Consider the following 23,966-nt stretch of genomic DNA (forward strand, 5'->3'; position numbering starts at 1 on the left):
CGTTATGGATGGAGAAACAGACCTGCACCACTGGATTTGATCACATCAGTCAAGCACACTTAACCCCTTTTTTCAGGATCCAGACTCCAAGCAGGACCTTTGACAGACCGCTCACACCTCCCGTCATGACACCTAGAAAATTGATTGATCACCTATCGGGAGAAGAAAAGAAAACGCAGAGGCAGATCTGTGAAAATATTATTTTATTTGTAGAGCTTCACAACGAGCAAGCCTCTCAGTCATCATGCTCCAGTTTCATATCGTATGTTTGTCCAAACCACACAATAGCCTAATGGTTCTTCAAGGAAGTCTCGCTATAGTTGCAGCCTGAAACTAAGCCAAAGACGATAAGCCTAAAGACAAACTTCAGTCCTCCTCTGCAAGGACACTCAAACTTTTGAACTTCGAGGCTCTGGATGTTGATCGACTCCTCAAAGCGGAGGAAATGTCTCTTTGATGAAGGGCTGGAGTGCAGGGCTTCTGACCATGGCGGACTTGGACTGGAAGACGCTTTTCATCGCAGCACTAATGGCTCAAACTAATCAGGTCTGATTGGACTGCTAAGAAAAAAAAAATACTCGCCATTCATAATATCAGGTGTAACTTAAGACAAAATCAATACCTAGACTGAACACTAATAGCTTGAGGCAAAACAAATGTCTCAGCTCTGGCTGCAATACATTTCATAATGAGTCCATCAGTGACATTGGCTTGGATTTTTGATATTTCCAACAAAAGGCACGTAGTGAGGCAACTGATTGTGAATAAAAAGACTCCGGTTTAAAGTAACACTTCACCCAAACAGTGTATTCTGCCTTTCAAATTCTCACAAATAGGTGCTTTGGAGCTCCCGGCCTTGAATATTTAGCTTGAAGCTAATGTTAACTGAGGGCTTACAGCAAAAAATGTCAGAAAATATCAGTTTACAAACTCCCAAGCACAACAAGCGCATGCTCAGTAATCCACAAACTCAACTCAAGGCTACTCTCCAGTGCTCATTCACAGTACGGCCAACCCAGAATGGGTTGTAATTCGTTTGTTTTTAGCTCATATGAAAGATTTTGTTAATTACTGAGCGTATGGGTGATGAAGAAGATGCGGGTAATAGAGGATGAAGCACTTGAGAGTTTTGATTTTGATATTTTGTGGCAGTTGAGATGTTGTTTTGTCGCTGTAGCTGTCGTTAGCTGTCGTTAGCCTTAAGCTAACGGTACGGCTGGCACTTTCTGTATTCTGGAGTCACAAAGAAAGGATGCAGCTGTGGAATTGGGGAGTACCTGAAAGGCAGAATGCACTTTTTATTTTTTGCATGAAGTATCCCTTTAAATACTACAACAGAGAGAGAGAGATTCATGCGAGCGAATAATTTATGGGCGAGATTTACCTTGATCTCTGTCAACTAATTTCTTCTAAAATCATTGAGCGTATTAATTTATGAGACTTAAATCTAAATTTCCTAAGCGGGAGTAAATGCTCGAGAAGGAAACAGAGGAGCAACACATAATGAATGACAATCAAAACGAGTCTGCAAATTGCAACAGTCACATTCGGCAAAACAGTTCGCATCAATCGTCAATCTTAGATAAATCAAAGCGTTTCCCTGGGAGCCAGAGCTCAATAATAAACACTGGAGTCAGACTAGACTTCTGTGGGTTTAGGAATAAATAAAGTGAACGACCCTGACATCAGCAGCTAGTAAAACATTTGGCCGTGTGGAGTACATGTGAAAGGGAGCTTTGTGTTATGAGAAATAAATACAGACAATCATCTTTGAGGGAAAAGTGTTATGTCAGAAGTTTAACGGCAGCAACGCTCGACGCTGGTTTCTGAATGGTTAAATGTGCATGATTTATCTTTGCCAGGTCTGTGATTGCAAAACCATCTACATTATACTGGATCTCGGAAATCCATCACATCTGGATTTGCAAACCAGTGTGAGCCATCCTTCAACACACATCACATCTGACGGACGAAAATCTCTATTTCTAAAAATGCCACTGATGAGGACTCGAGAGGACAGCCACATGCGTGCCGGAGAGGGATGTTTTCCTGTGGTGGTGTGTTGCTAGTTTATCTCGTTTGTCTTAGTTACTTGGCCAACCTCCTCGCCACATCTTTGTAGGCGATCTCGATCTCAGAGTCAGCCGCGCAGGTGCTGGTGAACTCATCGCGGGCGTAGGCGTTCTTCAGGTACCGCCACACCCCCGTCAGGTTCGAGGGAACGTCGTAGTTGCGGTACTTCTTTGCCACAACCTAGACAAGAGGCCAAAGAAGTGAGTTAAAGGTCACTTGCAGGAAGCTAATTGCTGTTGTCAGACATTTCAAATTCCTCCTTGGGGACTCTATCGCTGTTAATTTGTAGTGAGCCTCGTTGCACAAACTCATTCCTTCTCATCTAATACTTTTCCTAACAGAGAAAGAAGGGGGATTTCTGTGCCGCGTAGGCTAACAAGTGTTGTGAGCGCAGCAGCAATAATTGTTGTCGCTCTACCAGATTAGAATTAAAGGATTAAAGCACACAAATCCCCAGCCACACTTGCGGTCGCACCCACGCACATGTCAGAGTTTGGCTGTTCAGCAGAGCGAGAGGGAGGTGAAACCTGGTCATATTTGGACTTTGAGTGAAGGAGCAGGCTGACGTGTACAGCGTGCGGTGCACTTTCACTCCCACCAGGCGGCGCCAGAGAACACACGTACGTTGTCACTGTGCGTCATGCGAGGACGTCACAGTGTCCTTTTGATGTCGATGGAAATGCGATTGGAAACATCAGGCTACTTCCAGTAACCGCTGGGCCTTGTGAGACACTTCTGTCCAAATCTGAGATGGATATGGTCGACCTCCTCGTAGACGTTTATTAAAGTCTTAAGAAAAAAGAAATTATGTAATCTCCTTTTGCCACCAGGTGGTGCTGCGACTAATCTGAGACGATGGATTAACTGCGTCGAAGGGCTTCACTTTTAGGGCTGAATCTTTTTCTCTGATTTCGTTGACCTGAAAGCGAGATTTTGCCTCAATGAGGTGAAAATCAAGCAGGATCAACCCACTAAATGCTTCAGTGAAACGGCTAAAACTAAATAAAAGAGAAGCAGAAGGTGATCCACATAAAACCCATGACAGAAGTTTCACAGGCTAAAACTAGACTGAAATAGTTTTCTTTGACTAGGATCAGACTAAACTGCTCGGACTAGACCAGGTGTGAATGGAACGAGGATGACTTGGCAGGGCTAAATTCAAAAATGGCTGCTGAAACCAACTCTGCGTTACCTTGACGATGTGCAGTTTAGGCAGCAGGTTACAGTCGGCGAGGGTGAGCTCGTTTCCATCCAGGAAGCCTCGGGTGGAGCCCTTCTCCTCCTCCATACTGTCTGCATCGATCTCATCAGGCAAGGTGCTGTTCAGGTAGTCGTCCAGCTTGGCCAGGGCCTTGGTCAAGCCTTTCTCCAGAGCTAAACACACACACACACACACACACCCTTGTACTTTTATCTTTATGAGGACTTTCATTGATGTCATACATTCCCTAGCCCCTCACCCTAAACCTAACCATCTCAACTGACTGCTTGACCCGAAGCCTAACCTGAACCTGATTGTAACCTCGACCCTAAGCCTAACCTGAACCTGATTGTAACCTCGACCCTAAGCCTAACCTGAACCTGATTCTAACCTCGACCCTAAAACCAAGTCTTGACCTTCAAACGGCCCTTTGAAGAAGTGAGGACCGGCTAAATTGTCCTCACGTTCCAAAAATGTCCTCACTCTGTCGATTAAATGCACATTCTAGTCCTCAATATGTAGCAAGTACAAGAACACACACACACACACACACACACACACATTGTGCATGAAAGAAGATGTGTTTATGCTGGTTTATCCCCACTAGGTGGCAGCAGAGCAGCCTCTAGACTCAAATGCTGGACTCTGCTACGACCTAGTGGAGGACTCTGATACTGGCTGTCAGAATTTTTTTTCTTTCTTTCTTTTTTTCATCCTGTGCAGTTTAGTGTGTGTGCCGGTGAGTGTAAACGGTGCAAAAATGAGTAGCCCACCAGCGTTGGCCTCCGGTTTGGTGTTCTTAATGTAGGCTGAGAACTTGGCGAAGATGTCATTTCCAGCTGTGTTTGACTCTCTCTGCTTGGCCGCCAGTTTGGGATACCTGAGCAGACGGGGGACAGAGGCAGGAGACGCAGTCAAGCATCTGGATTGTATTAACACCTGGACTGCAGCTCAGCTCAGCCTGAAAACATGTTACACACCGGCTTGGCCGCCCGCCCCGTAAGCTCTCCCTCACACCAAAGGCAATTTATGATGTCAAAAAAAAAAGAAAAGAAAAAAACTTTACAGGCAATAAAAGAAAGATTTAGTTAATCTGGCTTTTTTCTCTGCAAGTGCTCACACACACTGGTTCTGGATTTTTTTTTTTTTTTTTAAATTGACGACAACAAAAAGCAACAATTTGTGACCAGCTTTTTTCTAAAATAACACAAAAAGGGTTGTCTAATTAGATATCTTGACTTTATATTTATGTAGTTGATTCCCTTTTAGAGAAGCGCTGTCCAGTAACCTGAGGAGACATCCTGGAATGAATAATGTTCAGAAAATATCTGAATTATTTATATTTTTAACACTACTGTTTTTTTAAATTTTATATCAATTCAATCAATGTGATCATCTTTTCATGGGGAAACACCCCCCCCCCCCGAATAATTCCATTTTTCAGATTAATGACAGCGGGTTTTCCGTCAAAATCGTATCCTGTCCTGCTAAAAAAAGCCGTCCAAGTCCAGCTGATTTCTATCGTTTTAAGTCAGAAAAACCTGCCTCTCTCAACAGCGGCGCTGAAGCCCAGCAATCATAAACTCAGCTGCATCTTGTGTGAATGAATTACTTTGGAGGAGCCAGCATTTCCTCCAGGAACTCCTCGATCTTGTTGACGTCGGTCTTGACCTCGCCGTTGAAGGTCAGGAAAGGCGGGTGTGTCCCCGGCGCCAGGTTGTGTAGATCCGCTGGCTTTCTGCAGCGGATACAGATGAGACCGTGTTACAGGGGCGAGAGAGGCCTTGAGTGTGTCTCAGAGACCAGAGCTGCACGCTCACCTCTTCAGGTCAACGGTGGTGACATTGAACACAACTCCTTTGAGCCAGAGGATCATGAAGAGGCGCTGCGAGAAGGGACAGTTGCCGATGCTTTCTCCGTCGCTGCCGGCCTGCAACACGACCACAACAACGCAGACGTGACCTTCAAACTGTGAGAGCGCCAAAGGTGAAGAAAATCACAAGGCGAGCAGCGGCCGGCGCGTGAAAGTGACCTCTCTGCCCTCTCCGAGTACTGCAGGACTGCGATCTGGTGTGCGGATATTTCTATTGTTCTGCGTTATTTTCATTTCACCGAGGAGCGTTTGGCTCTACGGGGAAGTCAGAGCTCCAGATGTGAAGTGGAAGGAATTGAATATCGCAGGATCAGCAACATCTTGCAGCCATTTTCACAGGGAAGTTACAAGATTACAACCTTAATATTAACCATTAAATCCACATTTGGATTAGGTGGCTATTATCGCAAACCTTTATGTGCTGGCTTGTACACATGTGAGCACACTTACGTCACTGTTAAAGGACGAAGCCAAAGCAAATCTACTTTCTGGAGAGCTGCCAATCATGAAAATATTTTAATAAATAACACCCAAGGAGTATGACAACGCATTCTTGTGGTTTTTAACTCCACTTTTATCCAAATGGTTTTAAATTTGTTTGGCAGTGGCTCCAGAAGGTGTTTCATTCTGCAGGAAAATACCTTTAAATTGAGAAAACAACTTCCTAGAAGGTCCCCACCACCACCACCACCACCACCACTGGCAGACCCGCCTCCCTCTTCCTTGCTCCCCCCGTCATACACTTGCGGTGAGATCATGTGTCGGCATGTACACCTGATCCACCGGCCCGGCTGAATTATACATAGCGAATCCATCATCTGGTTCAGTGGCCGGCAGGGCACACTGGGTCACACCTGTGGAGCCGGGAAGGTCCAGAGGGGCCCTGTGGGGGTCCGCGAGGGCCCGGGGAAATAAGAGCACCGACCTCCAGGTCAGCAGGATGAGCAGAGATTTGCCCAGCGGAGGAAATGGCCTCCATTAAGTAGTGACAGTCGCACGAGCGTGAATCGGCCTTCAACCTACTTTCCTCAGGATGTCCACATCATCTCTTACTCTCACGCCATATCGGCGCATATCCCTCATGGGAACATCTCCCTGTTTCACACGTGGAGATGTTTCTGAGGCACCCAGTCGGGACATACCCAATTAGACCCCTCCCACCGCTCCATACCTGCCGATTCGGCCCAAACACCTTTTACGACATTCACGATTGAGCCGAAGTGACCCGACTTGAACCTGGTGAGTCCTGCATGTTAATGAGGATTTTCTCAAGTGAATTATTTCTGTTTGTATCCTTTTCTTTGTGTACACAGGAGAGTCTCCGCTGCGAGCGAGTTCCATTTGAACTGGAAATGTCTTGAGATGGATGAGACATGATTGGCTTGGAAGTACTTCCAGTAATCCTTTTAGAAGAAATGACTGCTGGAACATTTCACGTTTTGCGGCGCTGGTCTCAGTTGAGCAGAGCTGCGAGCAAAGACTAGAAAACAGAGATGTCAGTCTAAAAGTAGCTGAGCCGACTGTATGGATGCCAGCCATTGATGCTGCCTGGGTGCATGTGACGCTTATGTCTGTGCATTGTTGTGGCCGGGCTCAGCGGGACTGCAGTAACACAATACACAGCAACAACATCTAGAACATGAGCACAAAAGCTGTCACACACACACACACACACACACACACACACACACGTGGGCCTGCAGGCGTACCACAGCACCGAGCTGCTGAGTGATCCGATGAGGGGCTCCGCCAGCGTGTGCCTGTGTGTGTGTGCGTGTGTGTGTGTGTGTTTTGCCACACATTTCACAAAGCAGCAGTATAAACAAAATATTCCTGGTCATTTTCTCCATCTGGAATTCCTTAAAACTGCAATATACTGCTACAAGTACACTTAGTTCTGGTGCGGACGTCGGGTTACTGGGCTCAGAGTCATAACTGGAGTGAATGATGCCGTACGTTGAGTGACGATGTGCTTCTTGTGCAGGATTTGGGATTTAATATGAATTGGTTTTGTTGTTGTCGTTGTTGTTTTTATTCTGTCCCTTTCAAGATTTTCAGCTTTCAAAAATCAAATTAAAGACAACAAAAGAAAAATGAGAACGTGAACCGAAACACATGCTACTGCTCACTTCGCCTCGCGTTTTAAACTTAAAAGATTCACGGCAGTATTTAAACGATGACAAAAGCACAAGCACACGTGCAAAAATACGAGGGCTGGGTGTCGCGACACTCTTTCATCACGATTTCTCGCGGCGCGATACGACACCGATCGCGAAACTCTACTTCATTTGCTGAGAATGTCAAAATAGAGATGAAAAATCCCTCATCGTGTTACGTTTACAGGATAACTGAGCCAAAACTATTCAAAGAATACTTGCAAAGTTGTAGAATGTGACTGAAACGTTCACGTATCGCTGCCACTGCACGATTTAGTCACCACGTACTGCGGTACGATAGGATGTATTACTGTGCTGATGTGAACCGCTGCTGTAGCCTGGGCTCAACCCCTCTACTCTTTGCTCTGATATCCTGACGTGTTGTACGGGGGACGCGATCTCAGACGGCAAGAAAAGAAAAACCCACATGCATGGAGGGGAAGCCTGGTTCCTGGTCTCTAGTAAAGAAGCAGCACTATCCCACCAAATATCAGACTAAACAAATGATGGGGCTTCTTTTTGTTTGAGCTGAAAGGAGAGAGCATCCTGGAGAAGCGGTACCATCACTGGCCCCGGACTTATTTTTCGAGCCAGATGTGTTCTCAGCGTACTGGACTGGTTTCCAGGGAGCCGGATCAGCTGAAACTGGGCCGTCGCACTGGCTAATTAGGTCGGTGCATCCGTGCAGCACATCATCCACCTGCTTCCACCTCACCTGCCGCAGGTAGACTCATGTGCCTCGCTCACATCTCAGGAGGCCCTTAGTTAGAGAGAGCAAAACAACATGGCGAGCACCGGATGGATGGGATGGTGTTAGGCAGCGTCTGACATCAGCGGGGACGAGACGGAGCTCAGCTCACCGCTGCTGTAACTCGACCTCCACTATCGGGTTACGCGTGCGTTCCATGACGCACGCTGGGACTGATGCCGCCATCAGAACTGAGAGAACACACTCTTGTCTGTCTTACCTTGACAAAAAGTTCAATATCAGGGTCTCTGTCTTGACCGTTAGTGGACATGACGCTTGGTTCTGGTGTCTTTCTTTCTAAACTAGCTTCTCCTTGGAGGTCTACATCCTCAGAGATCTCCGCTCTCCAGCTCAAGAACTGCTGGTCCTGTTCCCCCTCCTCCTCCTCCTCCTCCTCCTCGCTGGTGTCCTACAGGTGAGGCTGAGAGTTGGTCCAGTAGTGGAGGCAGGTGGAGCTTTGATTTAGACACAGATGGAGAGCACAGCAAGCTCTCACTGACGCTGAGTGGAAAACAGGTGTCAGTCTATAGCAGGGGGGTGGAGCCCCATCACTCTCTTCTCACCAACCCTCCCCCTCCCCCTCCTCCTCCATCACCTCCTCTCGTGTCCGTCTCCTCATTTTGATCACAAGGATGGAACTCCTCATCCCATAAACTCATCATCAATCCCAGAAAATTACAAAAGATGATGAGCGTCACTCTGAATTTCTACCGGAGTCTGAGTTCAAGCATTCATATTTAATGTGTTCACACGTGCCGGCCCTGCATTACTGATGCATCACTGACGCTTGTGTTCAACAGAGGAAGAGAAGCTGCCGGCGTCGGTGGCCAAAGAGGACGGAGAAGTCGGGCCGGCTGCTGAGAAAACCTTGGAGAAACTGAAGTGACGCTCCTGGAAAAAGCGCTCGCTGAGAAAAGTACCAGGATGAATGGACTCATCAGAGAGCCTGACGCAAGTGGAGGGAGAGAGAGAGAGAGAGAGAGAGAGAGAGAGAGAGAGAGAGAGAGAGAGAGAGAGAGAGATGGGCCATCCAGAGCAGGTTTCAGACCAGACAATTTATAGAGCAGCCCCCTCTCCTGGTAATCACACTGACATGCAGCACCAACCAATTACTGGGCCACTGAGGAGGGGGAGGGGGGTCATTGGCGACATGCGTGGCCTCCGTCCGCCACCAGGCCTCCACCCACGTGATCAGTTTTGAACTTCAAATCCTCACAAAATGCGTCAAACTGTTTCCTTTATCCATCCGACAGTCCGAGACGCAGATTCTTCATTTTCTGTTCCAAGTGACAAATAACTAATAAAATAAATAATCCAGTTTAACTTCTCGATATTTCGTGTAAATGACAGCGGGTTGGCTCAGACTGTCACCTGGTGGTCGTTGCGTGACGTCAGCTGAGACGCGGGGGTGATCAATTCGGGACCAAATCCACCTGTGGGGTTTTTCTCTCTCACGGCTGCGGTGTGACGTCGCTGCTCGCCTCCCCTTCGCCAGGCAGCGTCGGTGATTTCAACGAAGTAAGTTTGCTTCGAAGTTCGTTGGTGCTCTGTTGCCACGCCGTTGTCATTTCTTGCTGCTGGGAATGCCGAGCTTTGCTGTCGGGTTATTAGTGAGGGGACGGAGGACCCCTATGTTGCTGTTCCCCTCATACTGCACACCCCCACCCGGGTTGTGGAATGAGCCTCATAAATCCTTAGGTTGTTTGATTTCTGAACGATGTTGTTGTGGAAATTATTTGTGGGTTTTAACGATCATCTTTTGTTCAATGAATGCTTTTTTGTTTCTTAATTTTGGTTAAATTGCACTTTTGGATTGAAAGACGGATAGAAATTTAGATAGATATTGTCATTGTGGTGCAGATAGAATATCTAGATGGATAGATAGAATATCTAGATGGATGGATAGATAGAATATCTAGATGGATAGATAGATAGAATATCTAGATGGATGGGTAGAATATCTAGATGGATAGATAGATAGAATATCTAGATGGATGGATAGATAGAATATCTAGATGGATGGATAGATAGAATATCTAGATGGATGGATAGAATATCTAGATGGATAGATAGATAGAATATCTAGATGGATAGATAGAATATCTAGATGGATGGATAGAATATCTAGATGGATGGATAGAATATCTAGATGGATAGATAGAATATCTAGATGGATAGATAGAATATCTAGATGGATAGATAGATAGAATATCTAGATGGATAGAAAGAATATCTAGATGGATAGAAAGAATATCTAGATGGATGGATAGATAGAATATCTAGATGGATAGATAGATAGAATATCTAGATGGATAGATAGATAGAATATCTAGATGGATAGATAGATAGAATATCTAGATGGATGGATAGAATATCTAGATGGATGGATAGAATATCTAGATGGATAGATAGATAGAATATCTAGATGGATAGATAGAATATCTAGATGGATAGATAGAATATCTAGATGGATGGATAGAAACATGGATAAATGATTTAAAAATACTATCCAAGCTACTCTAGAACAGAACACTGCAGTCATAGAACTGAACAACAGGCTCTAGAAATGTCAAGGACATATAATTTAGGTTGAAACTGTACGGTTCACATGGCAAAGGTCAGAGCCTCTGAGGTGTGGACGGAGCCTCTGAGGTGTGGACGGAGCCTCTGAGGTGTGGACGGAGTCTCTGAGGTGTGGACGGAGCCTCTGAGGTGTGGACGGAGTCTCTGAGGCGTGGGCGGAGCCTCTGAGGTGTGGGCGGAGTCTCTGAGGCGTGGACAGAGCCTCTGAGGCGTGGACAGAGCCTCTGAGGCGTGGACGGAGCCTCTGAGGTGTGGACGGATCCTCTGAGTTACTTTGAGTTCAGTGCAGTGATGGCTTGTGGGAAGGAACTGTCTGAGTCTGTTGGTTCCGGTCCCGATGGTCCGATAGCGCCTGCCAGAGGGCAGCAGGTCAAGAGGTGGTGGTGGGTGCTGTCGCCTCGGCTCTTCTGAGGCAGTGGGATGTGTTGAGGTCCTCCGAGGAGAGGAGGGGCACTTGTTGGAGCCTCTTTTGTTCTCCCCCCCGTGCAGTGGGAGAACGGCGCTGCGGTGCAGTGTCAGAACGCTCTCGATAGTCGAGCGGTCGACGGTCACAAGCAGCTTCTGGCAGACGTTGTTCCTCCTGAGCGCTCTCAGCAAGTGCAGCCGCTGCTGCGCCCTCTTGATGAAGGCGGAGGTGTTTCAGGACCAGGAGAGATCAGCCGAGATGACGGTGCCCAGGACAGTGAGGGTGTGGACCGTCTCCACGCGGTCTCATTGATGTGGATGGGGGCCGGATCTGTCCTGTGCTTCCTGAAGCGATGATGATCTCCTTTGCATTTGTGGTGTTCGGAGCCGGGCTGTTGGCTGTTGGCAGCTGCAGGACCTCTCTGATTCTCCACGTGACACTGAGCTCTGGAGCGGGCGGTAATGGGAGGCCCGGACTGGTCGATTCCCTCGCTGGGGCTCCTCTCCTCCATCCTTTGGGACAGTACTTGGACAACTTCTGGTCCAGCTCCACAGAGAGGTGTTGGTTATTCTGAATGACAGGTGACGTCCTTCAGCCTGAGGAGGGCACACACCCGAGCCAGGAGTTGTAGCACGAGGTCTTCACCCCGACGATGACGTTGAGAGTGGAAATTTGGTCGTTTGTGCTTCGAGTGTGAGGCTTTCTTTGTGCCTGACTTTGCAAAGGTGTTAATGAAATTTAGCGTATTTGGACTATTTTCCTTTTTCTCTTGTATTTAATTTATTTATTTTACCATTTTCACAGTGGTTGAGGGCAATAAACCAGTCGTTGGTACCAAGGGCCAGCCACATGTAGTCTGGAACGTTTTATTCTTTCCTGCAAAAAAACCCCCCAAAAAACTTGAAATAAATGATAAAGGAAGTAATCACTTTATTAGCTCAGCTTCAGCTCTTTTTTAGCATCAGCTACTAGCAAACTCCGAAAATGTGGACGCATCCTCAAGGAATTCTCACCGTATGTGCCGCATCCTCCACGGCGCCACATGATGGCGTGGCTTAGCTTAGCTTAGCTTAGCTTCTTTTAACTTTGGTGTATTTTCACTTGTAAAGGCTTGCAAACGAATCACATTTGTTCGGCTTAAACAAAATAACCTCGAGTCCGAGTGATAAAGGGCTCATTCCGAGCGGGAAAGACGCAGCCGTATCTTTTTCAAGACGTAGCTTCATAAATCCTCTCACCCAACTTGTGGGGAGAAAAAGAGCAAAAAAGCTTTTCTTGAAAAATGTTTTAACTTATAAAATGTTCATTTCAGGGTTGTTTGTTTTTTTTTCAAATCCTCCATGATAAAATCCATACGGGCTAAGAAGAAATGACCTCATCGTTTGTCTTCTTGTTGGTCATCGTTCACCTCGTTCCATGTCCGTCTGGAGTTTTTAATCTTGTCGCATCAGTCGAATTCCCACTCTGACGATTCCGTGTACTTTGATTGTTCTTATCACTTTCCTCTGGTGCGTCTGCTTGCGTGCATTGGGAAGCACTTGGGAGTCTGAAATGTGCTGCATGAATACATTTGCCTCGCCTTGGCCGGATTATCTTCCACCGTTCCTCTTATCTGGGACGTAGCTGCCATGTCATCACATCCAAGCGAGTGGAAGAGTTTGTACTCGGTGCAAACGCTGCTCTCGTGATAGCGGCGACGCTGTCACATCGGAAAAAAAAAAACAAACTCAAATGTATGTGGGACGCCATCGCCTGTCAAGTAGCATTTCACTGATATCTATAGACTAAAAGAAGCTGTTTGTTCCACTGAGGGAATATTTGACAGACTGCAAGCTTTTTTTTTTTTGGTGATGAATGAAAAAAATAAATAGAATTAACAGACAAACTCTGAGCTCCTGAGTTTCATCCCTGGTAAAGGTATCAGCGCGGACGCAGGATCTGTAACTTCACTCCTGCGCTGCAGCACAGTTCAGTTTACTGCTGAGTATTAAACTGTTGGGAAATCTGCCCGGGTTCAGTCAGATATAAGGGGGGGGGGGGGGGCTGGTATGTGGAGTGGAGGCCAAGTATGTTGTCACCTTTGTGGCGAACGCTGGTCCACGTTTACGGTAACAGTGATTTTATGACATTTAGATAGTGTGTGTGTGTGTGTGTGTGTGTGTGTGTGTGTGTGTGTGTGTGTGTGTGAAACCTGCTCTTGTCCTTTAGTGCTATAAATAGGGAGGGGTTTCCGGTGTCAAGGAGGTGAGGCCAACTCCCAAATCCCTGCCGCCGCCGCCGCCGCCGCTACTTATTATCATGAAAACGTCTCACGCTGCAGGCACAGATCCTCCCTCGGCGAAGAAGTCATTATGCTGTATTTATGTTAATATGAGATAAATGCAAAATATTGCTGGCTTTGGCGGAAGCCGAGGTTCCACTTTTTTTTCCAGAAGTCCTTCCAGTCCTGCAGCAACTGTTTTTTAAAGGAATGGTTAACCTGATCTTATCCGCGCCTTTACGGACTCTAACGCCAACGTCTGAAGGCCTCCGGGGGAGCGGAACCTCTTGAGTTGAGCTGAATCTGTGTTGCTCAATCAGCAAAGTGACCCCTGCACGTCCTGATAGTAGAGCGCAGAGAGAGCAGCTCTATCAGAGATGCAGCAAAAACACACACAGGCCAGGATTTACTCAGGCACAGCGTCCCCCCCCCCCCCCCGCCTCTACAGGAAGGGGGTTAATCATTACACCAGGCTGCCTTCAGATTAAAGTCAAGCACCAGTGTTCTGATGCTGGGAGAACGCCACCGTCTCTCTTTAAATCCCGTTTAAAGGCTTGGAAGTCCTGATCTGAGTTCAGTCTGAGAGGCTCCAGAAGCCCTGACGTTTTGATTTGACGCCCTTTTATGATGCTTTCATGTAAATCCCCTCTCACGCATCCTACCGTCATGCGCCTCTTTTTCTTTCACGTCTGTTTATGCACGTGAACATACGTGTGCGCTGGCGTGTTCCACCGGCTTCGACTGCACATTTGAGTCACATCCTGTTGTTTTTAGCTCTTCTTCTTCAGTTTTTAGGAAAATCGCTAATTCCCGGGTTTGATTTCCTAACGTGATCTCAGGAGAAGTATCAGGGCTGCAGCAACTTACCTCCATTTTAACCACGTGCAGTAAAACTGGTGTCTGTTCTAAGTTTGTCAGCGCTGCAGTTGCAACACTTCGCCCTTCTTTCTCTGAAATGTTTATGAAAATGTGATTTTGAAGCCAAATGTCAACATAAACTTAGCTCTGGCTCCCGTTATGAAATCACACACTCATTTTATGATTATTACTTTATTACTCTGTTAAAATCCCATTCCAGCATAGAGTTGATAAACTAGTGTAGACATGTACCCGCCAGCAGCAGCAGGAAATGATGTCGCCTGCTGGGACACCGCTAACGATCGCTGGCTACATGGAACCTGATTTAAAAGTGCGTAGCAGGACGGAACATTCAACGCCGACGTGTTTCCTGGAGCCTCCACCTTCTCTACCCCCCCCGTGTGTCGTTCGTACCTTGACAAAGAGGGCGATCTCTGGCTGGCTGGGGTCTGCGGGCACCGCGCTGCTCTCATCCAGAGTCACGTTCTCCAGAGTTTTCAGGCTGTAGTCAACACACTCCTCCACCTTGGGGTCGTCCTCAGGGTGGGTGAACGCGAGCAGAACCCCGTCGTCCTCCTGGATCCTCGGCTGGACCGGCACATCCTCGCACGGGTCCCCGGGAGCAGCGGAGGATGCTGAGGACGTGGAGGAATGGCGGGACCCGGCACGCGCCTCTCCGTTCACCTCCACGCACTCAACCTCCTTCACCTCTTCAGCCTTCACCTCTTCCTTTGCCTCCTCATCGTCGCTGGAGGACGAGGAGGACGAGGAGCTGTGTTTGTCCTGGTCTCTGGTGTCCATGTAGTCTGGTGAGGTGCGCTCTATCCCTGCACAGGCGTGGACCTGCACCGCCGCCTCAGCTGGTTTAGACTCTGGATCTGGACTGTCGGCTCTCTCCCGGCACTCCTCGGGGACGGGTCCCTCATGGAGGGTGTTACAGGTGTTGTCCATGTCGGCGGTTGACGGTAGAGCTGGGTCACCGTGGAGGAGTGCTGCTGCTGACGGGGGGGAACTGGTGCCTCAGTCCGCCTGCCTCTGGCTGACTGAGCGCCGGGGCAAATTCCAGCGATAACTCATGAAAGACCTTTGATCCCACAAGTTAACAGGTGAGCTATGCAGCGCCGAGGCCTGGCCCCTCCAGGATGTCCTGGCAATGAAGGGATTTAAAGACAGACACCTGTACTACAGCCTCACACCGTGAAAAGAGGACAAGTTGGATTGTGTCATATTTGACTGCATCCATCTTTCCTCTGGAGCGCCTTCACTTCCTGATCTATAAAGTAGCGTATAAAACAGGCTGCTGTTGATTTTGTGCCTTGACTGCGTAACCAGACGTAGAAACTGACAGAAAAACGAAGCAGCGCTCAAATTTAGTAGTTAAGTTAAATGAATCTGAATTCATATTAGTAGTCTAATGTCCTTATCTTGAGATAAGCGCTTCCTTTATCCCATTAAATCAAGATAATGGCAGTTAAAGAGAGGTAATAACTTAAACTGGGTGTCTTTATTATTGAGATAAACGCATGTTATCACAAGACAGCAGCATTGAAAAAGTCATTACTAACTTTGGGGGGGGGGGGGGGGGGGTTTGAGCTTCTAAATGTAGAAGTCCAAAAAACGGATGCATGGAACTGAGTCTTGGGGGCGGGGCTTGCACTCAAAGCAGGCCAACGGGGACGTGCATTACGTCTTTGAGCCCGAGTCCCACCCCTGCACTCAACAGCAGTTTTGGATTCTTATCTATAAATTCTGACTGCCTAATTGTTGTAACTTGTAATAAAACGTGTTTGATTGACTTGAAGATGATAAGGTTCCGTATTTTTTTATTCATATATTTTTGGTTCCCATCGACCAATCTTGAAGCATATTTTGCACGACAAAGTTGATGGAAACTGCGAAATTCAAACTTTGCAAAATTTTTGTTTTGTTTTTGGCTTTAAAAAAAAGAAAAAAGAAAAAAGAAAAGTAAATACGCGAAACGGGAGACGGACACAACTTCTTCAAATAAAACTCAATGACGCAAATCTGTAGCAACCGAGCGGATGACGTGCAACCCGGCCACCAGTAGACGGCAGCAAAGAGCGACCAGGATTCGCCCGAACACTTGCCGCCGTTTCCGAACTTTGCTTCAAGTTTGCTCGACAATTAAATGTAACAGGACTCGTTTGCGGATCCTGTTTATGTGAACGGAGGTTGATAACAGCTCCCAGTGCGACACACAACACTGCAGTCCTCATGAAAGCCACATTCGAAACAGGAACGTTTCATTTGAAACAGTTAGACGTCGTGTTTTTGTACTTTTGAGGGTCATGAAAAAAAACACATCAAAGCTCGAGCCAAACAGACACTCCATTTCACATTAGTCCCTTTATTTACTGACGACTCTTTAATTCCAGTAGCATGTCAGAGAGAGTTAATTTGTAAATAATATTAAAAATTCATATTTCAAATCCAAGGTAATATTCAACATAGTGACCTGATATACATTTTTTTTTTTTCTAAATGTAAAGAATTTCAAATAATTTAAATACTTTTAAAAGGTGACATTTCTCTGTCAGGGGAAAATTGTTAAGACAACACTTTTTTTTTAATTTCATAAAACAAGACAATTATCTGAAAATCAACAATTTCCTTATAAATTCTTTTCAATTTAAGAATTTAAATTTTGTAAAAACTATATATCACAGTGATGTCTGTCATTTTTGGGGCACAGTTATTGCATCTAAAAGCAATAAGATGCTGAAAAAAATATTAGAATCATTCACCGCCATAATAATCGACTGATTTGGATCGTACTTGACGGTCTAGGGTTACGCCGGTTCAAAGCTTTCTGTCAAGAGGCACCTAACTTCTTTTTTTTTGTGTGTGTTTTTTTTTTAATAATAATTTCAAATTGCAACTCAGAACATGAAGTGCAAATTATACAGGACTTAAAAAAAGCATCCGACTACAGCCCCTTTGTTCAGTTTCATCTATCTGGTAGTGCAAATCAGGGGACCAGTCCTGGCAAGTCACTCCGGAAAAGTCTTCAAGCAACAGCAAAACCCTTAAAACCCCGAAGACGGAATACTGACCAACAGCAACTGCACTTCACATTTCACCGACAAAATGGCCGCGGTTATGACACATGAGGAGGGCAAATACACAGTCGTCTACATAGAAATATATACCCCCCCAACACAAATGCTACCCCCCCCCCCAAAAAAACAAAAAAACCAAAACGGACGCACAAACAACAGCACGCCTTACAGAGACGTTCTCCGTAAAGTAAAAGGTCAGTGGTAACAGACCGGGAGCTACATGTATGAGCCTGGCGCGCAGAGGGACTCTCGCTTCCTCGGTGGAGCATTGGACTCTGGGAAACATTCACAAGCGGCGGCCAATATTAAGATTCATCATTTCAGCCACTCAGACCGCCGACAGAACAATTCTCTCTTCCACGAAGCCCTCGTCTATCGTGCGTAGAGGGTGCACGCCGCCGCTGGCGGTACGTTTCCAACGGGGAGCTTTTCATGTGGCCTCACGGGCATCAGAGGCGCCGTACCGATGCAACAATCCGCGCCAGAACTGGGCGCTTTCACAAACCCGCTCAAGTGTGTGGAAGTGCAGAAATAATCACAGTTTGATCTTCACCCCCCCCCCCCCGCCCCAATTCCAAAGGCGTAATTTTCCTACGCATGAACGACGACAACACTGTTAATGCCACCGTAGAGAAACTCTCGCAAAGATCCGTTTATTGACCCGGTGGGACAGCAGGGTTCGCTCCAGCCCACCCCCTTTTTTTTTTGTTGTTATCACGTGTGTCCAGTTTCTGACAACTTGATCCAGTCTCGGTCAAAGTTTCACGCCAAGGTTGTCAAATGTATCGATAGAGAATCGACTGCTAGTTTTTCAATACCACATGAGGACAGAAATAGGCGGGAATCGGCGCTGCGATATTAGACTTGTGAGGTTTTCAAGGCTGGATCATTAAAGTCAAGTGATAACCGGATTGTTGTAGTTGTTCTGATAATGACCCTCAACGTAACTGTGTTCATGTTTTGGGTGAGAACCGGTCGTATTAAAGGTATTTGGTGGTGACATTTGCTTTTATCCACGTCGCCCAACTTTACACGGCATGTTTAAAATGATGCATTTGAGAGCCTAAAGCAACAACTGAGGCAAAAAGAATCCTGCAGATCATGCGTGCATTCCATCTTTCTTTTTTTCAAGTCACTGTATTTCCGCTTGACGTTTTTGTGTTTCGTTGCGCTATTGAAAGAGACTCGGAGCGTCAGGCTCTCACACCAGGACTGCAAGGAGTAGCTCCAATTCCACTATCAAGACAACCTCAGCTCAAACTTTTCAAGAATCCCAGATCAAAACTCCACTCCTCTGCTTTTGACTTTTAACAATGAAAATGATGAGATGATGCTACGTAAAATTCACAATCAAAGCAAAGCCACTATAAAGCCCATGTAAAGGTGTTTTTTTTTTTTTTCTCCACTTAAGTCTGCACCAGAAGCGAACCTGCACATTTCCCTTACACGTAAGCACGCACCTCCATACGTGATGAGGCTGGATTCGATTCCCTCGATCTCCAGCTAACGGAGAGCAGAACGCTGGCGTTCGTTGGTGTAAGGCAAGCGTTTCTGGGACGCTTCTGGACAGAGCGGACAACCTCGGGGAGAAATACCTCCTCTCCTTTTGCCATCCTCGCTCAGCTACAGGCGCAAGTCCTCTTGCAGTAAGGGCTGCGACATCTCCCTGCTTCTGTGTTTTAGTGAGGGCAGTTGTTTGAGCGTCACTTGTTTGATGTAGACCACCAGGAACCCCAGCACCATCACCACACCCAGGAACGAACCGATAACCGGGGAGTAGGAATACCCGTTGACCCTCGAGGGGTTGCTGCTGAGCGTGGGCGGAGCCGGGGCCAACGACAGGAGGTCCTGCACGTTTAGAAGGGAGCCGTTGTTCGGTAGAGGTTGGATGGACAGGATGTGGCACATAAGAGGGTAAAGGTCAACAGAACGCATGGAGGTCTTGATGTAGTTCTGACGAAAGGCCGGTCCGCGAGCCACAAACACAGGCTGCATGCTACGCAAGGTGTTGTCGTAGCCGTGGTTTCCCACTGCAGAGAGAAGACAAGAAGAGCGATTGATTTTTCGAAGCACTGACCTATAGATCCCTCCGGTTTCCATGACTCACTTTTTATTGGGGATTTATGGCATCAGCTCTCCCCTATCTGTTGCTTTTACTGCCGTCACTGCCTGCCTCGCTGTTACAAACACATTTCTGATAATGACTCAGCCAATAAAACTGGTCTCTGGTCATCACCTGCAGGTCTGAGCCACTGAGTTTGGCTACTTTGTCCATAATTTTGTAAAACGCCGGTCTTAGTTACAGGAACTTGCCACTGGGCGACGATTTCCGTCGTCATTCTTCCTCTTCTGCTATTCTGATGTGCTGCACTTTTCAAAGACTGTCGATCCTGCGTCGTCTGTTCTACAGGCAGGCGGGAAACGGCTATTAGCAGATATCTCCCCACTATTTTAACGTACTTGGATGGAGCTCTCAATGTGTTTCAGCTAGAGGTGGGAGTGAGAGGAACCCACAGATGAAGTGTGAAAAGTCAGAAGGCCCGATTTTAGCTGCTGGGAAGGAAAATTTCTAGTTGTTTCATCCAAACGAGGTTTTAAAAAAAAAAAAATCGGATTTTAATGAGAGGGGATCTTGAAACTGCTAAACCGCAACTGAAAACGATCCACCTTTCTGCTGATGAAAGCCTGGACTAACAACAAGAGACAGCGGTATCTGTAGCGTAATGCTGCCTTGAAGGGGTATTTCAGTACTCTAGTGCTGCATTTTCTTCAAGGTTAGCTGACTTTCAAGTGTTTAAAAAGAGAGGATCAGATTTGAAGGAAGGCGGTGCGGTTGTTGTATCTGGTACTTTATCTCATGAAGCGTCAAATGCATCTTTTTATTTGTTGGGGAAAAAAAGTGTAAATCTTAGATCCTGTTGTGCGGAACAGCGGGCAGCTATGGGAGTGACACTCAGGGGCTGACTCACCATGTTGCCCCTGAGGACTGGGTGTTAGCCAGCTCCTCTTACAGCCTCAGCCCAGACCGGGTCACAGAATCACCTGCTGCAGTGAGGAGCTTCCTCTCTAACCACGGATGTACACCTTTTTAAAATCGGCGAAACGAAAGAGGAGGTTTTAAAAATACTATCTACTTGGAGACTTGATTGGGATAATGAATTCTCTTGGAAGCAGCAGAACCTCCAAACCCACACACACACTCCTGCAGCTCCTACAGGGTAACAAAATCTGTCTTTGTTAATTAGAGCTGGTGTAAGCAGCAAGCTTTGCTTCACTGGGAAAAAAAACAACCCTCCTGTGAAGCTATTAATAGAGCAGAAAAGAAGCTGCTGTTTAAAACGGCTAAAAAAACCTGTTTAATATGGGGAACCGCAGACTAGGATTCTGCCTACGACCGGATTTAGCAGGTTGCGAACATACACATGAAAGACGCGGTCCTGTTCTGCACGATGGTCCAGCCTTCCTTCGCCTCGACGAGGATGGGCATGATCCTGGTGTTGTGCCGATAATGGAAGCGCTCGGGAACGTCGTCCTTCCTGTACACCAGCATGTAGGGGTTTGCGTCGACCAGCTTACTATAAACCTCGTCCAGCTTCCCTGCAAAGACAGATGAGGACAGGTCAGAATGCATCCACTGCTACTAACAACATATTTCAGGGGGGAAAAGAAAAATAGTAAAATCTGGTTGTTTTCTTGCCAAAGTTGAGTTGTGGCTCAGTGCAGAAGTCACTCAGCCATCAGCGAGTCCTCCCAAACCTCCCTTACAAACCCCAAGTTGTTTTTTTGCATGAAACAAATGAGGTCAACTGAAGTCTGGACACTTGGGGCGTCTCCCCAGTGCTTCGTTTTCACTCGTCCAATTGACTTAAAGGTGGTTTGCTAAAAACCCCATTAGGTGGCGCTACTGCACCTATAAACCATCGATTAAGCCTACGGAAGAAGAGAAGCATTCACTTCTGGTTGAGTCTGCATAGCAAGAAAACAGTCTGTGTTCTGCTCCTTCTTTCTTCTTGTACAGCATCTTTTTCTTCTGACCAAACTGCAGAGGGAGTGCTCTGACTGATACTGGATGTTTTTTGGTGCCCAAACCTACATTTGGGAGTAAAACAAACAGATAATCTTTGAGTACTTCATTAAATGTATAATTTTTTTTTTTTAAGTGCCCATTATGCGAATCGTTCATTTGTTGTGATCCGAGTCGGTCGTTTACACAGTGAAAAATCCGAAAGAACACAAAACGCGTCACTACAAACCCTAGGAGAACGTTCACTTTGTTTACTGGTCACATGTGGGGCAGGAGATTGAATACAGGAAGAAGGTCCTGAGGTCAGATGAGAGGATTCATCTTCAGGTTCTATCTCCTAATCCAGGTTTGGATGCATCCAGAACACCTGGTACCAGGACCGTTTAGGCTCAGAATCGTGGAGAACGCTAGTATTGAGCCGGACAGAGGGGTCAGATAACATTTTCTACACAATTGGTCCGTATGGTTGCACACCTGCCCAAAGGAATCGCACACAGGGCGACCAAGAACCAATTCAACCAAACTAAACAGGATAAGAAAGAACCCAGAGTCGGCTCTAGAGGTTCTAGTAGAAAGTAGCGTCATATCAACCACACTAGAACAGTAGGATCAAGCTCGATCTCTCGGCAAGAGAACAAATGAGCACATTTCCCAGAAGCATCCCGTTGTTGGGTGTGGCAGGTGTTAGAAGCGGTACCTTCGGCAGGCAGTATTCCCACAACCGGACTCTTGTCCACCCAGGCGTACAGGTCTCTGCTCACGTACTCGTCCAGTTCTATGATCTTATCAGAGAAAAGCTGCGTCATCCCGTGGTCACTGGTCACTATGAGGTTCAGATCCTCGTACAGCCCGGCCTTCTTCAGCTCGTTCCTGAGGAAGCCGAGTTTCTCGTCGATGTCGGCAATGACCGCATCCATGAGGGAGTTCTGGGGTCCCAGGTTGTGCCCACTCTCATCCGGCTCCTCCCAGTACAGAACTCCGAAATCCACAGCTTCTCCTTTAGGTGCTGAGAACCACTCGATAATCCGTTCCACTCGGGTTTCAAAGGGAACAGAGGTATTGTACGGGAGGTACTGACTGGGGAACATGCCGTGGATCTTCACGTCAGATCCTGGCCACATTGCTGCCCCGCTCCGCCCTCCGGATTTCTGGATGGTCACCCAGAGAGGAACTGCCTCTTCCCACCACTGGGACTCATAAATGCTGTCCGTCTCCATGGAGAAGGACCGGTTCAGAACAGGGTCGTACATCTCATTGGCCACGATGCCGTGCGTCTCGGCGTACAAACCCGTCACCAAGCTGTAGTGGTTCGGGAAGGTTTTGGTGATGTAAGCGCTCTCCACCTGGTCCACCGTCACCCCTTCTACCATGAGGTTGTGGAAGTTAGGCGTGGGAACCCGATCGACATAATCCCAGCGGAAGCCATCGAAGGACACCAGCAGCAGCTTGGGCCGGGCCTTTACGCCTTGGGTTCTACGTTCATGCTGGTTCAGACGGTGGAGAGAGACCAGCGGCAGCAGCAGGGCGCACAGGCACACCAGAGGACCGAGGCGTCCTCGCAGCGAACAGCCCCACATGGTGTGGCGTGGGATGACGTGACCTACAATCACACACAGACGTTACAATGCAGCACAAACACAAGCTGAGAAAATGGTGACGGCTGCAAAATACGACTTGTTCAATCCAAAGACATTAACAATCGCACAAGAAAGCGTTCGACATGAAAAACCGATGACCAAAATAGCTGCCGGGTTTATTTTATTCATCCATTTTCAGCTCACCAACGCGATTGATTAGACTGATTAACCTGATCGTGCTGGGGCGCCGCTGCTGCCACAAACCCACCGATCAACTGAACCTGAGTCAGGTGAGAATGTCACCTGCTCTTCTGCTCATTTGTATGACCTTTCACCTCAGGTGCTCCAGTCTCGCTGTCTGGAGGCAAATTAAATCATAAAAATATAGACAAAGTAATAGCTTATCCTACAAACATCCATATTTATTATTGACATAATTATGTCAATTTTTTCAGGCACAACTGCAAGGTTATGAATAAAGTCTTTATTAAATCATGAATATGTAATAACATTTCAGGAAATAAGAGGGGAAGGAAAAATGCAACAGGACATTCAGGACATTCCCGACCTCACCTGATGGTATAAATATGGTTTTTGTCAGCAGACAATAGTCCGGACCAACCCAAAAAACGAACCGGTCCGGCCCATTAACGCGTTCACCACCGAGACATCTGGAGAGCCATGACGTCACGGGATGATTTTATTTTATTTTTAGCAGAAATGTTTCACGGAACGACTTCAATGCATCAAACGGATTCATCTCATCTTCCTTAAACATCACAAAGGCAGACATAGACGACCGGTGACTTCGACCAGCTGCTGCTGCTGCGTCACGTATCTGAGCCGAGCGACGGTTCGATGCACAACATTCACAAAAATAAAATAAAAAAGCACAAACACCCGAATACCGTCAACAAGCTCACCTCGTTATCTGATCCCCCGGGCTGGGCCGGCCTCGCGCTGCACGCCCAGATAAACAGCAGCCGGACTCGTCACTGGGTGCAAAAAAAAAATGTTTAAAAAAAAAGAAAAGAAAAGGAAGTCCCGCCTTTTTTTTTCTTATTTCCCCCTAACAGCTTTTTATTATTATTATTATTTTTTTTTTAATCCTCCTACAGGTTTCACGG

At 46.8% G+C, this 23,966-nt stretch overlaps 2 protein-coding genes across 4 annotated transcripts in view; both read right to left on the reverse strand.

The window, feature by feature from the left end:
• Window positions 1-15: 15 nt before the first annotated feature.
• Window positions 16-15,287, reverse strand: clic5b (CLIC family member 5b). 2 transcript variants are annotated; one of them, XM_086190421.1, is made up of 6 exons: window positions 14,573-15,287; window positions 5,095-5,204; window positions 4,887-5,012; window positions 4,048-4,154; window positions 3,266-3,447; window positions 16-2,253 (listed from the first exon to the last, which is right to left on the reverse strand). In XM_086190421.1, the coding sequence occupies exons 1-6, from the start codon at window positions 15,107-15,109 to the stop codon at window positions 2,089-2,091; spliced, it is 1,227 nt and encodes a 408-aa protein (XP_086046547.1). In that variant the 5' UTR covers window positions 15,110-15,287; the 3' UTR covers window positions 16-2,088. The 2 variants fall into 2 exon arrangements, with proteins under 2 accessions (XP_086046547.1, XP_086046548.1); XM_086190422.1 differs by lacking the exon at window positions 14,573-15,287 and adding an exon at window positions 8,272-8,398 and having other exon boundaries at window positions 17-2,253.
• A 3,053-nt stretch (window positions 15,288-18,340) lies between these two features.
• The window catches only part of enpp5 (ectonucleotide pyrophosphatase/phosphodiesterase 5), a 5,715-nt gene continuing 89 nt past the window's right edge, over window positions 18,341-23,966 (reverse strand). Inside the window, exons 1-4 of one of the 2 annotated variants that reach the window (XM_086190414.1) lie at window positions 23,763-23,966; window positions 21,960-22,862; window positions 20,659-20,835; window positions 18,341-19,268 (exon numbers count right to left, since the gene is read on the reverse strand). The exon at window positions 23,763-23,966 is cut by the window's right edge and continues 89 nt beyond it. In XM_086190414.1, coding sequence (XP_086046540.1) covers window positions 18,862-19,268; window positions 20,659-20,835; window positions 21,960-22,839 — 1,464 coding nt within the window. In that variant the 5' untranslated portion in view covers window positions 22,840-22,862; window positions 23,763-23,966 and the 3' untranslated portion in view covers window positions 18,341-18,861. Of the gene's footprint in view, window positions 19,269-20,658; window positions 20,836-21,959; window positions 22,863-23,412; window positions 23,692-23,762 lie in introns of those variants that run through there. The other variant, XM_086190415.1, reaches the window with a different exon arrangement.

This window comes from Aulostomus chinensis, chromosome 20 (genome assembly GCF_037954235.1).
Source record: "Aulostomus chinensis isolate RoL2024-O1b breed Wild chromosome 20, RoL_Achi_v1.0, whole genome shotgun sequence".
Lineage (NCBI taxonomy): Eukaryota > Metazoa > Chordata > Actinopteri > Syngnathiformes > Aulostomidae > Aulostomus > Aulostomus chinensis.

Bases quoted from the DNA above. Each gene is read 5' to 3' on its own strand.
- clic5b (XM_086190421.1), bottom strand. From the start codon at position 15,109: ATGGACAACACCTGTAACACCCTCCATGAGGGACCCGTCCCCGAGGAG. The intron at 5,013-5,094 runs GTGAGCGTGCAG...TATCCGCTGCAG, and splicing joins ACCACCGTTGACCTGAAGAG to AAAGCCAGCGGATCTACACA. The intron at 2,254-3,265 runs GTAACGCAGAGT...CCTCTTGTCTAG, and splicing joins CTAAACTGCACATCGTCAAG to GTTGTGGCAAAGAAGTACCG.